The sequence below is a fragment of the Micrasema longulum genome, unplaced genomic scaffold (genome assembly GCF_059751315.1).
Source record: "Micrasema longulum isolate JH-2025_06_02 unplaced genomic scaffold, ASM5975131v1 h1tg001215l, whole genome shotgun sequence".
Taxonomy (NCBI): Eukaryota; Metazoa; Arthropoda; class Insecta; order Trichoptera; family Brachycentridae; genus Micrasema; species Micrasema longulum.
In genome coordinates, this window is record NW_028278402.1 from 206,969 (window position 1) to 223,367 (window position 16,399).

The window sequence follows — 16,399 nt, forward strand, 5'->3', positions numbered from 1 at the left end:
TTTTTGCTATTTAGTACACATTTGAATTGAAGTTTCTTTTCTTTTACATAATACATAGACAAAGGATTAGTAATGTATTGTGTTAGTAAATAAGTATTTAAATTGAGTCAATATTTATTGTGTATGCAGACAATTGGTAGAATTCAATTTTAAATTTGGTAATGTATCCAAAACACGTCACAATATACCCTCTTGAATATTAAAAAAAATCAACTAGAATTAAAATCCTATAAACGTGTTTTATTTTGGATACATGACCAAATTTAGTCAATATTTCCTGTAGCTGATGTTCATAGATTAACTTGATGAATATAAAATTATCAATTTTGTACCAAAAAAGCAAAATTTATGGCAGGCGGACAGCCAGAATAATAAAGTGGAGACCAAGATCAAACAAAAGAAGTGTTGCACCACAAAAAAGATGGTTCGATGACATTGCCCCGACAGACGGTAAAACATGGACGATAAAAGCGGGTGATAGGAAGGAATCTAGACGTTTGGATGAGGCTTTTATCCAGCAGTGGAGAGAACAAGGCTAAAGAAGAAGATGTTTCGCAAAAACATGAATAAAATTAACAGAAAAAATCGATGTTAAAGATCACTGTAGTGGAAGAACATAAAAAATGATTCGCTTAGATTTTTAATTTTTTTTAAATATATTTTTTATAATAACAGTAATACATGTAAAAAAAATATAACAAATAAAATATACAGAGCATAAAACTAATGATAGATATCCACAGAAATACATTAAATACTCGTACAATACATGCTAGTGTGTTTGTGTTAGTGTAAGTGTGTGAGAGGGTGGGTGGGTGGGTGTTATTATGGAATAAGGGTGGACAAGTGTGTACATACTATTGCACAAGTGTCAAAAATATATATTTTTTAAATATTGAGAATTTAATAAAATTTTATTGTATAAATTAAGTATAAGAAAAAAAAGTTTGTTTCGAAACGCGCATTTTAAATGTTAATTTGTGAATATCAAACGGATCAATTAGGGAAAAGTTTAAATTATATTCACGAGCTAAACGTATTAGTGGAGAGTTCTGGTCATAGTTCGAACGAACTGCTGGTACATGAAATAGAGAGCTTGACGTGTGACGGGTGCGGTAGCCAGGGACATTTAATGATAACTCCGACATAAGAGCTGGACTGACACATAACTTGTCTGTGTCCTGGCGAAGAAGAGAGTTATACATACGTATGTGTGATAAAGATAAGGTACTCGGTAAAAATCCTGAGAGGGGAAATGGAGTAGAGATTGTCCACCCCGTAGTCTTGTGTTAAACGCGTTGTCTACTCTCTTCTCAACCTCTCCTAGGTTCGATTCCTGACAGGATGAGAAATATTGGTTCATAAGGTGGTTCGGTCCTGCTAGCATTTTTTTAGTATTTAATTTTTTTCCAATCTCCATCATGTGAAATCTGCAATTGGTCTATTTTTTTAAAACTCTTTTCTTGTACCTTGTGTTTATGAAAAAGACTATGATTTTCGTGATAAATAAATATTTTATTGTTCATGGACTGGCGCCCGAAGCGTGAGCCTGATAACCTTACCTTCCATGTATTTTTTTTTCATATTAGCAGACATTTGAGTAGTAATGCAATGCCCTATGCACCAATGGGTGCGACGATGACGATGTTCTTGAATGAGTTTATTTTAAACAAAAATTAGGAGTTACCCAAGGAGAAACATCACATTAATTACGATTTGGTTCAGCCGGATGAATCTCACCCACGTGATAAAAGTTTCAGCTCTTTTACTTCACAAAAGTCAACAGATGGAAGAGTTGAGGAAATGTGGATGTTGAAACATAGGCAGAATGGTGAATGTTACACAGTGTGTAAAGTGGCCACTTAAACCAGCCAATGACAGGTCATAAGCCCTGTAAATGCCTAGACGTCCATATTCCCTTCTCAAAAATGTTTTCCCTCTATGTTGAAATAAATTTTAATATGAATAACTGCATAGGGAGGAAACCCAGCCAGTCTGCAAGCATTTGGACATACTTAAACATTGTTGGTTGAAAATTGTTTAACCTTGTGCCGAGATTTGAGATCAGTACAGAAATAACTTATTTTCGTCTATCTTTTTTGTTCTTTTCGTTAATCAATCTCTTACCTTCTCTAATCTATTATTCCCTGTTTTTCGACTACTTCGAATGTACAATTCTGAAGAGTTTTTATTTGGCAACGATACTAGTTGGTTAAATATATACATTATTCACTTTTTATAATCCTACATGACAGATATTAATAGTTGTCAAAGTAATAAATATTAATGTAATTGAAATATGAATGAATTTAAAAATAAACTGTTGATTATTTATTTTGGCACCAAAATTAAAACTTTATTACGAATATACTGTATAGCTTTTTTTGAACATGGTGGGTTTTGTAAAGCCTGACTCAGTATTATAATTTTAAAATTCATCATCTTCACCATTACTATAGTTTCCCTACCTGCGCCCAATGGTACGTAAGGCTGGTATTCCAATGTGGTAGTTCAGTGGTTTTTTTTTTATCGTTAAAAGGCTTTTAAACTAAGCCATTTTTTTTTTTTATATGTGTAAAGTATCACCATCGTTATGATTTTTTAAGTTTTGTAATTTTGAAACTACTCCACCCGTGACGTCATGAGTTGTCATCGGTGAGTTGTTCTGACATTTAAAAGTTGAATCCCCTGGCTTTCGAAAAACACTAAACGTTGAAAAAAGTTACTTCCTGTAAACCTGAAATCTGTCGCGGCACATAAACACTCTGTAACGGTTTGTGCAGTTTTGAGTAAATTTTTTTTCAGACACTTTTCAAAAAAAAAAATGCCTTACAATTAAGTGTTCTAATTTTTTACGCGTGTACGAAAATATTTTTTTATCAATTTTCTTTTAGCACTGAACTTCCTAATTGCAACATATTTCGATATTTTTTATACGTGGAAGGTAAGGTAATTAGTCTTACGCTTCAGGTCCAAACTGGTGTAGGTACCTACCAATGCAGCGCTTAATGCATTATTTTACATTATTACCAAATGTGATGCAGACAAAAGAGTATTGATGAAGAAATAAACGTATTAAAAACAGGTTTTAAAATAATGTATTTAACTGTTTTTTTCATAACACTTATCTGCACCTAAAGGTGCATAGGGAACTGCATTGAAAAATAACCTGCATACAGCATATTTCGATCATGTGGTACAGGCAGGTAATGTGACCAGTCTAACGCTTCATAAGCCAATCCAGGGACAGTAAAATATTACAGTGTCAAACTACCATTAAACAAATATTTCACTTGGACCCTGCCAGAGAAACACGCCAACCAGTACACTAAGAGGTGGATTTTTTTAAACTCGACTTTTTTAAGGATTTTAAGGTTTAAGAACACTTCCTGGATTCTAGTTCTATTTCACACTCATAACTGAATGGAACGGGAACTGAAAAATTTTCGTTATAGGAGTATGTAATGGAAAATACTTATTTTTCATGAAAAAAATATTACGCCTGTTTTCGTCTATGTAGGTATTTTTTTTCGTTTCCGAACAACATTAATTTTGAGTTTGTCAATAAACATCAAAATGTCTAATGTATATAGCGATATATTATATCCGATACTTATTATAAACTACTTTAGGAAAATAGACGTTAAAAATACAGTTTAATTCGATAGTCAATCTGTATCAATAAACTGTTCCCTTGCTGTGCCAAAAATATCCACGCGTTACGGTGATGTGCAGTCAATACGCACGCAAAAATTAAGGATTAAAACCTGAAAAATAGAATATTCATTCGCATTTGCTTCAATAATGTAGATTTGTTTAGAGTTAAAGGCGATAAACCCAGTTTTTATTATATTTATAGAGGTATTAAGTTATAAGAAGCAATATGTACTGGCTACACATTACCGGGAGAGGAGAGACAAACAACGATAAAACATTTTTCTCAAGCCTGGGTGCTCTGTGATGTAATTCACCACCGTAATTAGGCATTCTGGCCTGTTGTGGTGCAAAAAAAAAAATTGTAAATGTAAAAACAAATAAAATATTTTGAATCTTGATCTAAATAGTGTATTTCTATGGCCAAAAACTAATGAATTAAAATTAAATATTAACAAAAAAACATATATAATGAGGAAGTTCAGTGGTTTTAAAAAAAAAAACATTTGTTAATAGACTATTAAACTAAGTCAATTTTTTTTTTTTTTAATTTTTGTATATCGTATTATCGGCGCTACGATTTTTCAAAGTTTTGTATTTCTGAAATAACTCCACGTGTAACGTCAGAGGTTCATTTCCGCTTATTCTCATTCAGTTCTTCCCATTGGTCCAGAAGCGACAAGCAGACCGGAAATCTTTCATAGCTCTTAGATTATAGGTTGATTCACATGAACCAGTGACGTCATTTAAAGTAGTGCGTTTTTATCAAAATATTTATTATCATTTTTTTCTGTACATTTTCAAGAAACTTTGCAGTACAATTTAATGCTCTAATTTTTACCCCGCGTAAGAAAACATTTTTTGTATCCAATTTCCCGTAGGGCTGAAGTTCCTCATTATAGGAAACAACAGAATAGAAAGAAGTAACGCCGTCAATTGTAGTAGATAATGAAAAACTTAATGAAGTTAGTGAAATGAAATATTTGGGTGTAATAAAGCATTCCAAACTTACATTTCATCATAATAGATGGTAACGAAAAAAATTGCAAAAAAAAACAGTTATGGAAGAATTAGAAGATTTGTTGATAAGAATTCATGCAAAAGTATTTACAACACAATTATTGAACCATACATTAACTACTGTAGCAGCATATTATTTTTATCAAACAAAGAACATTTAAACTAACTAACCATATTACAAAACAAAAGTTTTTAAAATCATTTTGAAAAAAAAAACCCATATAAAAGTGTAAATTTGATGGTAAATGTATTTAAGGAATTAACGTATAAGCAAATAATATTTTCAAAATATGACGATTGCGTACAATATTATTTATTTTAAAAATAACTCAAGAGTTTTGGAAAAAAAATTATCAAAGTCAACATGAACATGATCACAATAATTGTTATCATGGATAACAAATAAAGCGCTATTTTCGTAATATTATAACTTGTGACCCTTAAGGGGGCTTTACAAAGTGATTCTATAGATATATAAATATAATTGAAGCTTTTAAATTTGTAATTCAATTAAAACAATCCATTTTGTTATGACATGCTACGGATTTATTCAAATGATTTAGAGAACTAGTGGGTTTTAAGTTTTTTCCGAAACATCACTTCACTCTTACACCCTCGCACGTCTGCTGAGAGAGCATTCTATGCCATAGGGCTTGCAACCGCAAATGCGGGTTCACTGAATTTAGTGCGCTGTTTGTGCAGAGGTTTAATAACTTTTTCTCTCGCCGTAGACATAGCTGATCTAAGCGTAAGACGCCTATCAGCTAGTTCATCTGGAATGCATAGTTCCCTCAGATGTTCGGGAGCAGAGTTGTTAATTGAGTTGCTCGGCGTCTCGTCACGCTTAGATCAGCTACTTCTACGGCGAGAGAAAAAGTTATTAAACCTCTGCACAAACAGCGCACTAAATTCAGTGAACGCGCATTTGCGGTTGCAAGCCCTATGGCGTGGAAGTCTCTCTCAGCAGACGTGCGAGGGTGTGAGAGTGAAGTGATGTTTCGGAAAAAACTTAAAACCAACAATTAATTTACAGAGTTGTTAATGATTTATACTTAAGCCAACAGATTCTGTTTTCCACAATACCAGAGACAAGGTAAAAATCAGACTCCCATTTAGAAAAAAAATCACATTCTGACAGCGTTATTTTTATTATGTTAAATATTCATCACAATAAATATCACGCACAGGAGTTTGATCTCAAATTAAGATATCGTGTCCAAAATCAAAAACATTAATTGGTAGTTTGAAAAAAGTTATAAAAAAGAAAGAATATTATTTTTTTTATATTTTAGAATTTGTAGGCACTTACAATTAGTTTAACAAAGACAAAATATTTTTTATCCATGTCCACGGTTTCTAAAATTTTAAAATCCGCACTAAGATTTGACATAAAAAATGACAATCTCATTCGACAGTGACATCATTTATACCATGTACGTTGGTTGGTTCAATTTATTAATTTATTATAAAAAAATTACTGATATATGAATGTATATATGTATTTTGATTTGGTTATAATATAAAGTAAGTTTGTCTACCAGCGGGTTTCATTTCTTAAGTTATATGTGGTTCATTAAAAAACTAAAATATTTATTTATTTCATAGTCGAACAAAAATATTCCACGGTACAAAATAATATAAAAACAATGTTTTATGAGAACCGTGTTTTTCATATTATGCGGTAATAAAAGTTCAAAATCATTTTAAATCATATAATGGTTTAAATACAATTAACCGCTATTTGAACAAATACAATTCTTTCTATTATTATAGCGAAAATAATTAATTTATGGCTAATAGAATGCGTGTTTGACATATTTCATTAATTTTAATATACAATTTGGAGATGAACCAAAATTATGTTTACAACACAATAAGAATATGTCGTCAATCAGTTGATGATTCACCTAATTGGCTCACATAACTCAAGCGCTGTCAGACCATAATTTTGTAATAATGTAATATCAGACACAACACATGTTACTTTATTTTTAGGTAATAATCAAAATGTATTTTTTCTCAGATTGATCATAAAAAAAAAATATTTTGTCGTGTCTTAGTGAACTCTCCTAATTTTTATGAGCACCTAACCATAATAAATATGAAATTTTGCTTATACTAATAGATGAACTAAACTTTACCAAGTACAGTAAATGTTAACTTTGGGTTGTCTAGTTTAACTAAATAAATTTTATTGATCCGTCTAATAATCACCAAAGGTCAGCTGCACCAAAAAAAGTTCAATAATGGTTGAGTATTCGTCAAAATCGACAACATTTGTTTCGTGAAAACCATGAGATTTTTTCCCATTTTCAAAAAAAACGCATAAATTATTTAACATTCTCAATACTTTTTCTGGCTGCAATTGGCTCTAACTAGATAACTTTAATGCTTTTGAATAAAAATAGTAGTGCAATAATTTTTTTTTTCCTTTTATAAATATTTTGAACGAAAAGTGTCAAAAATGGTAAATTAAAATAAAACTAATATTTTTTTAGTGCCGTCTTACAGTTTTGAATTTTCTGATTTGATTACCGACTATTAATGAACCATACAATTTTTATATATATATTTTTTTGTGAAATAACAAGCTACAAAAAAAAGAAGACATTTACAAAACAAAATAAAACTGGGACGTAAATTTTTATAACTGTCCACAGTATCCCAGTTAGAAAAAAACATAAGGAATTTGAAAACCCGAAGCAAATAATTAAATATACCGAAAGGAACAAAATGAAAACAAAAAGCTGGTAGATGAAATAGGGTAATCTAATAATGCACATATTGGCTAAATAAATTTAAATAAACGACTCAAACCTTGTATTTAAAGCGAAGAAACCTCTTTGTGTTTGCACTAAAATAAGTATTTATATAAATAAATACGTCGTTTGTAGACCCGTTTCCTTTTTTAACCACCATCAAAATTCCTCGTATAAATATGCGGAGAGTGTGTTTTCTTAATGTGTCAAGATTTGTGTGTTGAGTCTAAATTTACTTCAAGTTTTAGTGTCCCTAAAATAGTTGCAGTTAACAATCGATGACGCATCATAATCTGTTAACGTATTTCACATCTGTTAAGACACGACAAAGAAGATCTCATTGCCGGAACGAAATATTTGCAACGCGTGCGAAACATAAAACTTTGTGAGTCAGAAACGTACCAAAAATACATGGGTACTATTAGGATGGAACTTGGCTAATTCTCTGTAATGAGAAGTGATGTATTTTTGCTTGTTATTATTGATGGCAGATCGAATCAGCGTGTTTAGAAAAATTGGAAAGATGCATCAGACAAGTCTAGACCCAAGTAGATCGTTAATGCTTTTTTGGCTAAGTATTTCATTGAAATAGAGATGAAGGATGTTCTAAGTTGTTGACTCACACTGTTTATCAGCAGGGTTGGCAACATTAAAATGAAACGCTTACGTTATTTATATTTAGAAATCATTTCTCATAACCAAACTTAAAAATTAACTACTTGCTCTTATTGTTTTTCGAATTTATTTAACTTTTTAGGAGTTCGAATGCTTTGAGTTAATGACTTAAAAACATAAGTATTTTAACGATTTGTACAAAATAAACGGATTCAATTCTTTAAAAAAATATTTTTAAAACAGCAATTTTAAAAACTTGGATTGTGAGATTTGTAGTATTTTTTACAAAATAATAAAAGACAATCTGTATGGTGCAAAGCCATTTTAATTAATTTAAATTTACTCTAATTAAGATTTACTCTAATCTAACCTAAATTTAAATCTATAATCTCTAATCTAAATTTAAATTTACTCTAACTAAGAAATCCTTAAGCCATAGTTTGCCACTTGTGCGGTTGTATAAGTAGTTGGTTTTTAAAACAAATATGTTGAGGCAGTCATTTGAGAAAAGTGTTTGGCAAAGACCGTGTGCTTAGAAGCTCTTAAATTCAGAATAATTTTTTTTTGTTAAAGAAAACTCCAAAAAAATAAAAAAATAAATGTTTTGGAGCATACTCTGCCAGACATATAATTTGACTTTCCTCTGACCGGTGTTTTCGGTTGATTTACTCTACAGATACATTTCAAATTCCCCTAATCGCCTTTGTAGTAATAAATTGGTATTAGACTCACCCCATTGCTCCATTGTTGAGAACTTGAGTCTGTTTATTGAGAGTGTCCTGAATATTTGACTGGGAATACAGACCAATCGGAGAGTTGAACTGCTTGTTCACTAAACGTGGACCGGTCGCCATTTTAGGTATCTCGAGTTCGTCTTATCCTATAAAAAAATAATAAAACAAAATAAAATCATCAGCGTCATACCTGATAACCATGTGTTCACCTGAAAAACCAATTCAGTATCCTACAAATTTTAAACGGTTACCATGACTCTTTTTATAACCCTCTTTTTTGAAAAGAGTTACAAGCATTAAATATTGACTTAATCCTACGTACCTATTTTCCAGACTGTTAAAACGTCTTATTTTGAAAACAAACAGAAGCATATTAAATAAATTATTTTAAAGTTGAGGTTTGCATTTTAAAATCAAATAAACGATGCTGACATTGATGCACAAATGCGTAGTCAGGTGCTAATAAATTATGATACAGTTATTAGAAAAAAACGTCGAGAATTTGCTGGCACAGTTTCTCATCAGCTATAGAGCGTTTGCACTATTTAATTAGATTAATATGCATAGTATAGTATAATTAACATTATTGATCCTATAAACTAATATTAATTTGAATCCAATAATTGATGAAAAACAAAATTTATAAGAACGACCTATTAGTCAAAAATATTTTTTTCAAATCAAAAATATTTTTTTGAATCTCTCAAAATTTTTCAGAACGATAGGGAGATATTTTTTTTTTACAAATTTAAATTGATAATGGTCTATGAAATGATGTCGAACATATTTAAAAAAAAAGTATTATTTAAAATTCCCGCGAAAACGGCTTATTGCATTGGCCACGCCTCTAATACGTCAAGATTCGGTTGAAATATGAACTTTTTGTTATCGTTTAAATTTAAATAGAACATCGTCACGAATCTTGACGCCACAATTATTGTCAAGGCTAAACGTGTCACGTTTTTAAGAAGACATATTTTTTAACATTTTTTTAAATGTATGATAACATTTCTCTACAATATTCTTATTGATGTAAAATTTATAATTAATTTTCCTAAATCCTTTTCTCATATTTTTATCGGTATTTGTAGTATGTGATATTTCCCTATTGTTTTGCATTTATTTGCTCCCTCGCTGAGTTAGCGATCTCTATGTTGCAGTACCAAAAATGTGAATTCTATTTAACTCGGGGTGACTTCACGCTCCATAATAAGCACTGATCGTGGATATTAAAAATCCTACCCAATGTATCAAGAATAAAATAAAACACACATTTTGGAAGATAGAAAATGTGCACATTTCACATTTATTGAGTAAAACTTTGTACTTACAGCCAATTTGCCAAACAAAATGGATTTTTTACCATTAAAAATAGACGCACTGTACATGAATTATGACATTTATAAAAATTATTCAATAATAAAGACGACTCTTTAAACCTACTCTCCAAAATTATAAAAATCCTTATTTGCCCTTTCGCGTGACAAGATATAGGCATTTGTTCGATCTGCCAGTCTGTAGTACTAAATATGCACAACACTCCTTCTATCTCTCTTGCTCTAACTATAATGCTTTTTTTTCATCTATTGATATGCGAGTATTTTACATGCCCCTTAATTTATTTAAAAATAAATTAAGACTCATTATTTCTGGCTCCGATATGATCCCACTTACTATTTAATGATGCTCACATTTACACACACCTGAACACTTACTCCTACACTAATACACATACACACACATCTACACGTACTCTCATACAAATACACATAAACACACCCTTTTGTTATTTAATAATATTTATGATTCTTATTTAGAAACTTTGCTGGTCTGTCTTTAAACTGTTTTTTTTAAATGTTACTATATCAATGTCGACTTTTTGTTCCTTTAAAATAAATAAATAAAACCAAAAAAAATCATGCAGAAAAAAGATTCAAAATTAAGAGGAAAGTATCATATTGTATTATATGATGGGAATACTTTGCGCCAAATTACAAAATCAAGTAAAAATCATTTAAATAATATTTGGGCGCAATGTATGATATATGTCAAAATATCTTCTTTAAAAGTGAGCGCATGTAAGAATGTCATGCAATAATGCTATTAGAAAATAAATGTCATGTTGACATATTATCAAAGATAACTAACAACTTTAGGGTAGCCAGGGTAAAAAATATTTTTCTTAAATTTATTGTTTGGACGCAAAATTATTCGCAACCGAGTATAGTTTGGGCCCGAAGTCCAGGTCTTTTGAAAGAAATGATAAAAAAAAATTGTTTTCAAATTGCCAACCCTGTTATGATTTCCTATATTTTACTTTGTGCATTCCTTTAACGCTCTCAATACGAGTGTTAGATTATTATTATTCCTTTGAGTGGCTTTTACTGTTTTTAGATACGTTCATTGACAACTCGTGAAATTAACTTCGGTAAATAGGTTTTTTATAATGATAATGACAGGTATGTAAAAAAACAATAAAGCGGATAAATAAGAAACACGTTCTTCTAAAAATTAGAATTTAAAAAAAATATTAACGCTTATTTCTTTATCGAATCGTAAAATAAAGGTATGTGATTTTTATCTATTTGTTTCTGCCAACGATTTAATGAAATACATGCGCAATGAACAAAAACGGTAATTAACTAAATCGTAGAATTTAAAAAATGTATAAACGCTTATTTCTCTCTCGAATCGTAAAAAAAGATAGGTGATTTTTATCAATATGCTTCTCAATACATGTTTTTTAACAAAAACGTTAGGTTTTATTTTAAGTAGTTGTTCAAACTAAAATATTTCAATATTCCTGGACTGGCACCTGAAGCGTAAGCTAGCTGAGCTAGCACCTTACCATCCACATAATAACAACGGCTTGCTGCCTTTTATTGTACACGGCAAAACAAAATTAAATATACCTTCATGCATTGGGACACGTAATAAATCAAACAAATTACATCAAATACTTAATAAACCAAAGACAATCGGAGACACCAAAATTAAAATGGAAAATAAAAATAAAGAAATGATACAATATAAACATGTAAAAGGGAGAAAACTAAGTATAATTATTGTAAATTAAGAGTAAAAAGTGGGATTCTAGACATCTTTTGATTTCCTAATGACCCGTTTTAAAAATATCAACAAAACTGCCTACCTATTAATAATACTATTGTAATTGACGTTGGTTAGGCAGTTTTCTTCCGGAATTTTTTTTTGCATGGTACATCTTTGTGATATACTAAACTTTATTAATTTTATAATTTCCGGTAACTTCCATGATCCATAAAAAACTCCACAAGTGCCAATGTATTTAAGAAAAATGTTTGCAATTGGTTGCTGCACATCGATAGGGACGAGGTTGTCAATTTTTTAAAATGATACTACTATTTTGTTTTTTTAATACTACTGTATTTTAGTATTATTTTGTTCATTTTAATGATACCACTATTTTGTATATTTGATTATGTGTGATTCTTAATTTTGTATAATTTATATTTTCAAAATTATTTCTGATTATCTTTTTTGCATTGTGTTCTTTGGAATTTGATTATTTATTACATTTACCTTTTTTTTCTAGATTGTTATTATATGTCATAATAATTTAATCAATTTAATTTTACGATGTATTTTTATTGTGGCTTGACACGGGCATAGCGTAAAAAGCCTTAATAAGTTCATAAATATTTAATTTTGTAATTTTGAATGAATAAATAAATAAATAAATTTCTATGCAATAAAATATAGTTACCCTATTTTATGCACTAACATAAAACTAAACATTTCACTTCAGTCATACAATGAAGGTAGTTTTAGTTCTGCTTGTAATACTTTATAGTTCATTATATTTATTAAGATTTTGAGCTTGTAGTCAATTTGTTTTATAAGTCTTCTTTGTTTTCAAAAAGTTTAATATGTACTTTATAATTCGGAGACTATGTTTGAGCACAGTACTTTGTCTTACACAGTATTGAGGTCTTTGGACATCTTTACGAAGCCTAGCATTCTGATGACTTTATCTCAGACATTTGAAATATGTTTAAGAAAGTTCAGTAGTTCATCAAAAGTAATTCCTAAACGTGGATTATTTTTACTGATTGTTAAACTTCATTGTGTAAAGTGAAATCGGGCATAATTTTTTTTTTCTCTGTACGATATAATTATAACTGTATACATTAAGATATTGTAATACAGCATATTATGTATACACCATTTAGTTAAATTATCAATATTTTCTTGAATAATATAACTATTCTTTTGTACATTTAATGGTTCTAAATATTTAAGATCACCAGCAAGAAGATGTGATTGATCAGAAGTGATTGTACATTATTGAATCGATTTAAAATATCATTTAATGATTATTTGATGACAAAGTTCGTATTTTGGCCCAGTTCTTTTTATAATTTTTATAAATTTAATAAAAATTAAATGAAAAACTGTGCCAAAATGCAAACCTTGTGGAACACCACTAATTGAAACATATTATTTTTAATAAGAAATAAATAATTTACTTAGAAATTTAATTTGAGAGTCTTGTGATTATGAACCTAAAATAGGCTCGTGACATTTTATAAATATTATCAAAGATATTTTTTACGAAGTGTTTTATTATAAGTTCAAAGCACTTTTTTATTTAGGTGTTGACCAACTTTCAAATAAACACTTTATCTACGATCGCCTAATCACCTGCCAGAGATACTAGTTTTGGCAAAGTCTACAAATACAAACAAGTCAATATCTGATTCTTCTGAAAAATTAAGCTAAAAAAACGCAAATAAAGCACATGTTCAATCAGGCAAGTACGTAATAGTTAAAGCCAAAATAAAATTAACATTATCGGAAAAAATGTTAAATAAACTGAGATATTTTATAAATCAAAATGTTAGACTGATCATCTCACCTTCGTACAACATAAAAATACTGTGCTATCCTGTAATCATGTGCCAATGCAAAGCTTTACGCACTATTAGATACGGATAAAAGTTATTAGGAGACATAGTAAATAATAAAAAATGATGATTTGTTTAAAAAAATCTAAAACAATCATCAGGTTTCTCCATAAAATATTTGTTATTTTGTAGGGGATAAGAATATAAAATAAATTATAATAAGTTTTTCGTTATTAAATATATACATGTATTTAAAATTACATAAACTCTTATAATAAACAATAAACAACCACAACAGTGTAAGTCACTGTCCAAGCACAAGAGTTAGTCTCTTTTTTGGAGAGTTACAGTGATAACATTATTTACTAGATGTGTAAAAGTAGATATGTATAGAGTTTTAAAAAAACATGTACCTTTTATGAAATTTATTAACAAAAAATAAATATATATTTATATATATATCACAATTAACTTCCGTTAAATAATTTACTTTGTTTGAATATAATATTTTATTCAAAATTATCATTGCCGTAATATTTTTTTGTTGAACATGAATTATTACATTTTCAATTAAATTGTGCGCAAGGTTTGGTTCGATAGCGGTTGTTTTTTATTATGCTAAATATTTCATTAATGAACTTGGCAAATAGGAACAATGCCGCCACTGTCAAGATATTATAGGAACGTGTTGTGAAGAAAGAGTGGGGGTGTTAGAGAAGAGAGGAGAGAAACGTCACTCTCCCTCCCACGTGAATCTAAATTTGACGCACGGAATATTGAATTTCATATTCAAAACTACGAAACACTTTCAGTTTTTACTCTTGGAAGAGTTCGAGATACTTTTTGTCATTTTTTGTTCTATTGACCAAGGGACGTCGACTAAGCAACGCGTTCTATACATCGTCATTACCCTTCCCGCACTGGGGTGCATAGGGCACTGCATTGGTAAGCCCAAAACAGCGTATTTTGATCGTCTGTTATATGTAGGTAAGGCGATCAGTCCTACGCTTCAGGTGCCAGTTTCGTAACAATGAAATCAGGTTGTGGTTCTGTGGCTAGTGTTGCAGACTCACGGGTCAGAGCTCCGAGGTTCGAACCCCTCACTAACCCAACTTGATTTCCATTTTTTAATAGTGAGTTATTTACAACTCGTTGAAGATGGCCACCAAAATTGTAATATTTGGTAAATTTTAAGAACGCCAATTTTGTTTTTTTTTTGCGATAATTTTTTTTTAACAACCTTTAATATCAATATTTTACATCCACCTTGCCTGAAATCGAACCTTAAGAATGGTAGCGCCAACCAATTCACTTTAATAGTAAACATATTTAATGAATTAAATAAAGCATTTCACGTTCTCTTAAAAGAAAAAAAAAATATATATTTAAGATATTCTCTAAATTAGTTGCTAAAATACTTTTTTTATTTTAAAAAGGAAATTAAATGCCTTTTATTGCTATTTTAAATTACAATGAAAAACGAGAATCGAATTTTTTTATTGAAAAACAATTATTTCAAATAAATTCTATTCAAATAATTCCACTGTAAATTATTACGTTTATTTTCACAAAAAACATTAAATGACAGTTTTTATAAAGAAAATTATAGTGAATAAATTGTTAAAGAATTCGATTCCTATCTTGAAAATAAAAATAAATGAAAGACACCTGTTTTTGTTTACTTTAATGGCCTGGAAAGTATTTTTGTCGATTAATTAATAGATAATAGATACAAGATAAAACAATAAATTTCTAGTGAAATCTGTGACAATGTCACCGGGTTCATTGTAAAGTTAAAGAGATTGTGTCACGGCAAATTATTTTGAGAATCTGGAACCGAAATAACTAGAAAAATTTGGCTGAAGACACTCAAACACACGACACGACACGATACATTTATATAACCGGGTATAATATTAAATTTTTCACAAAATAAAATAATTAACAGAAAAACTATTTAATAAAAACCATCAAACTATTTATAGATGTTCACTGATTATGGGTATTGTTTATATAACAAATAAAGTATTTCTATAAAATACTTCAAGTTACTTCTGGTAGGATACAATTATTGTTTAATTACATCACACGAATGACTTAATCAAATAAAAACCTCTTAATTTTTTCAAATGCATAATGTTATGAATTTCATCCAAATATTTTTACATACACGAAAAAAACGATAATATTTTTCACTTGAGTTTAACGAGGATATTTAAAAACTAAAAGCACTTAAATTATTTTTAAGGAGTCATTGGCATCACTGAATTATTTTTAGTAGAGTCAAAACTGAAATTCCGAGTCTGAAAATATGAAAAATTAAAATATTTCACCTTCAGAATGCAATAATTTTTTACCTGTCGAGTGTGCGACGCCTGTTAGGGAGACGATATGGACGCTACTGGCTGCTGGACGTCGGCGTCGCGGCGCTGCTCCGCCAGGCGTCGCTACCACCTTCCACTTAACTTCTTATATTATCATTATACCTATACAGGCGAGATTTTTGTATTGAAAGATATTATCCATGCTTCTGCATACGCAAAACAATTATCAAACATAGCTTGGTTTTCTAAACTCAGGTTTGTATCATTTTCAATGTCTTTTAGAATATCAGCGACGTTCTTTTATACAATATATATGGCATCTAATTTACTAAAAAAGTGAGTTTAATTTTAAATACTTCTCCATTTTGTTATGAATAGGGTTTATTTTGCTCTTTTGAATATTATTA

General features: G+C 29.8%; 1 protein-coding gene across 6 annotated transcripts in view; it reads right to left on the reverse strand.

Moving 5' to 3' along the window:
• LOC148276463 (uncharacterized) overlaps window positions 1–16,148 on the reverse strand; it is a 65,131-nt gene extending 48,983 nt beyond the window's left edge. For all 6 annotated transcript variants that reach the window (XM_088234221.1, XM_088234218.1, XM_088234229.1 and 3 more), the window contains exons 1-2: window positions 16,026–16,148; window positions 8,781–8,928 (exon numbers count right to left, since the gene is read on the reverse strand). In XM_088234221.1, coding sequence (XP_088090347.1) covers window positions 8,781–8,902 — 122 coding nt within the window. In that variant the 5' untranslated portion in view covers window positions 8,903–8,928; window positions 16,026–16,148. The remainder of the gene's footprint in view (window positions 1–8,780; window positions 8,929–16,025) is intronic.
• Window positions 16,149–16,399: the final 251 nt, after the last annotated feature.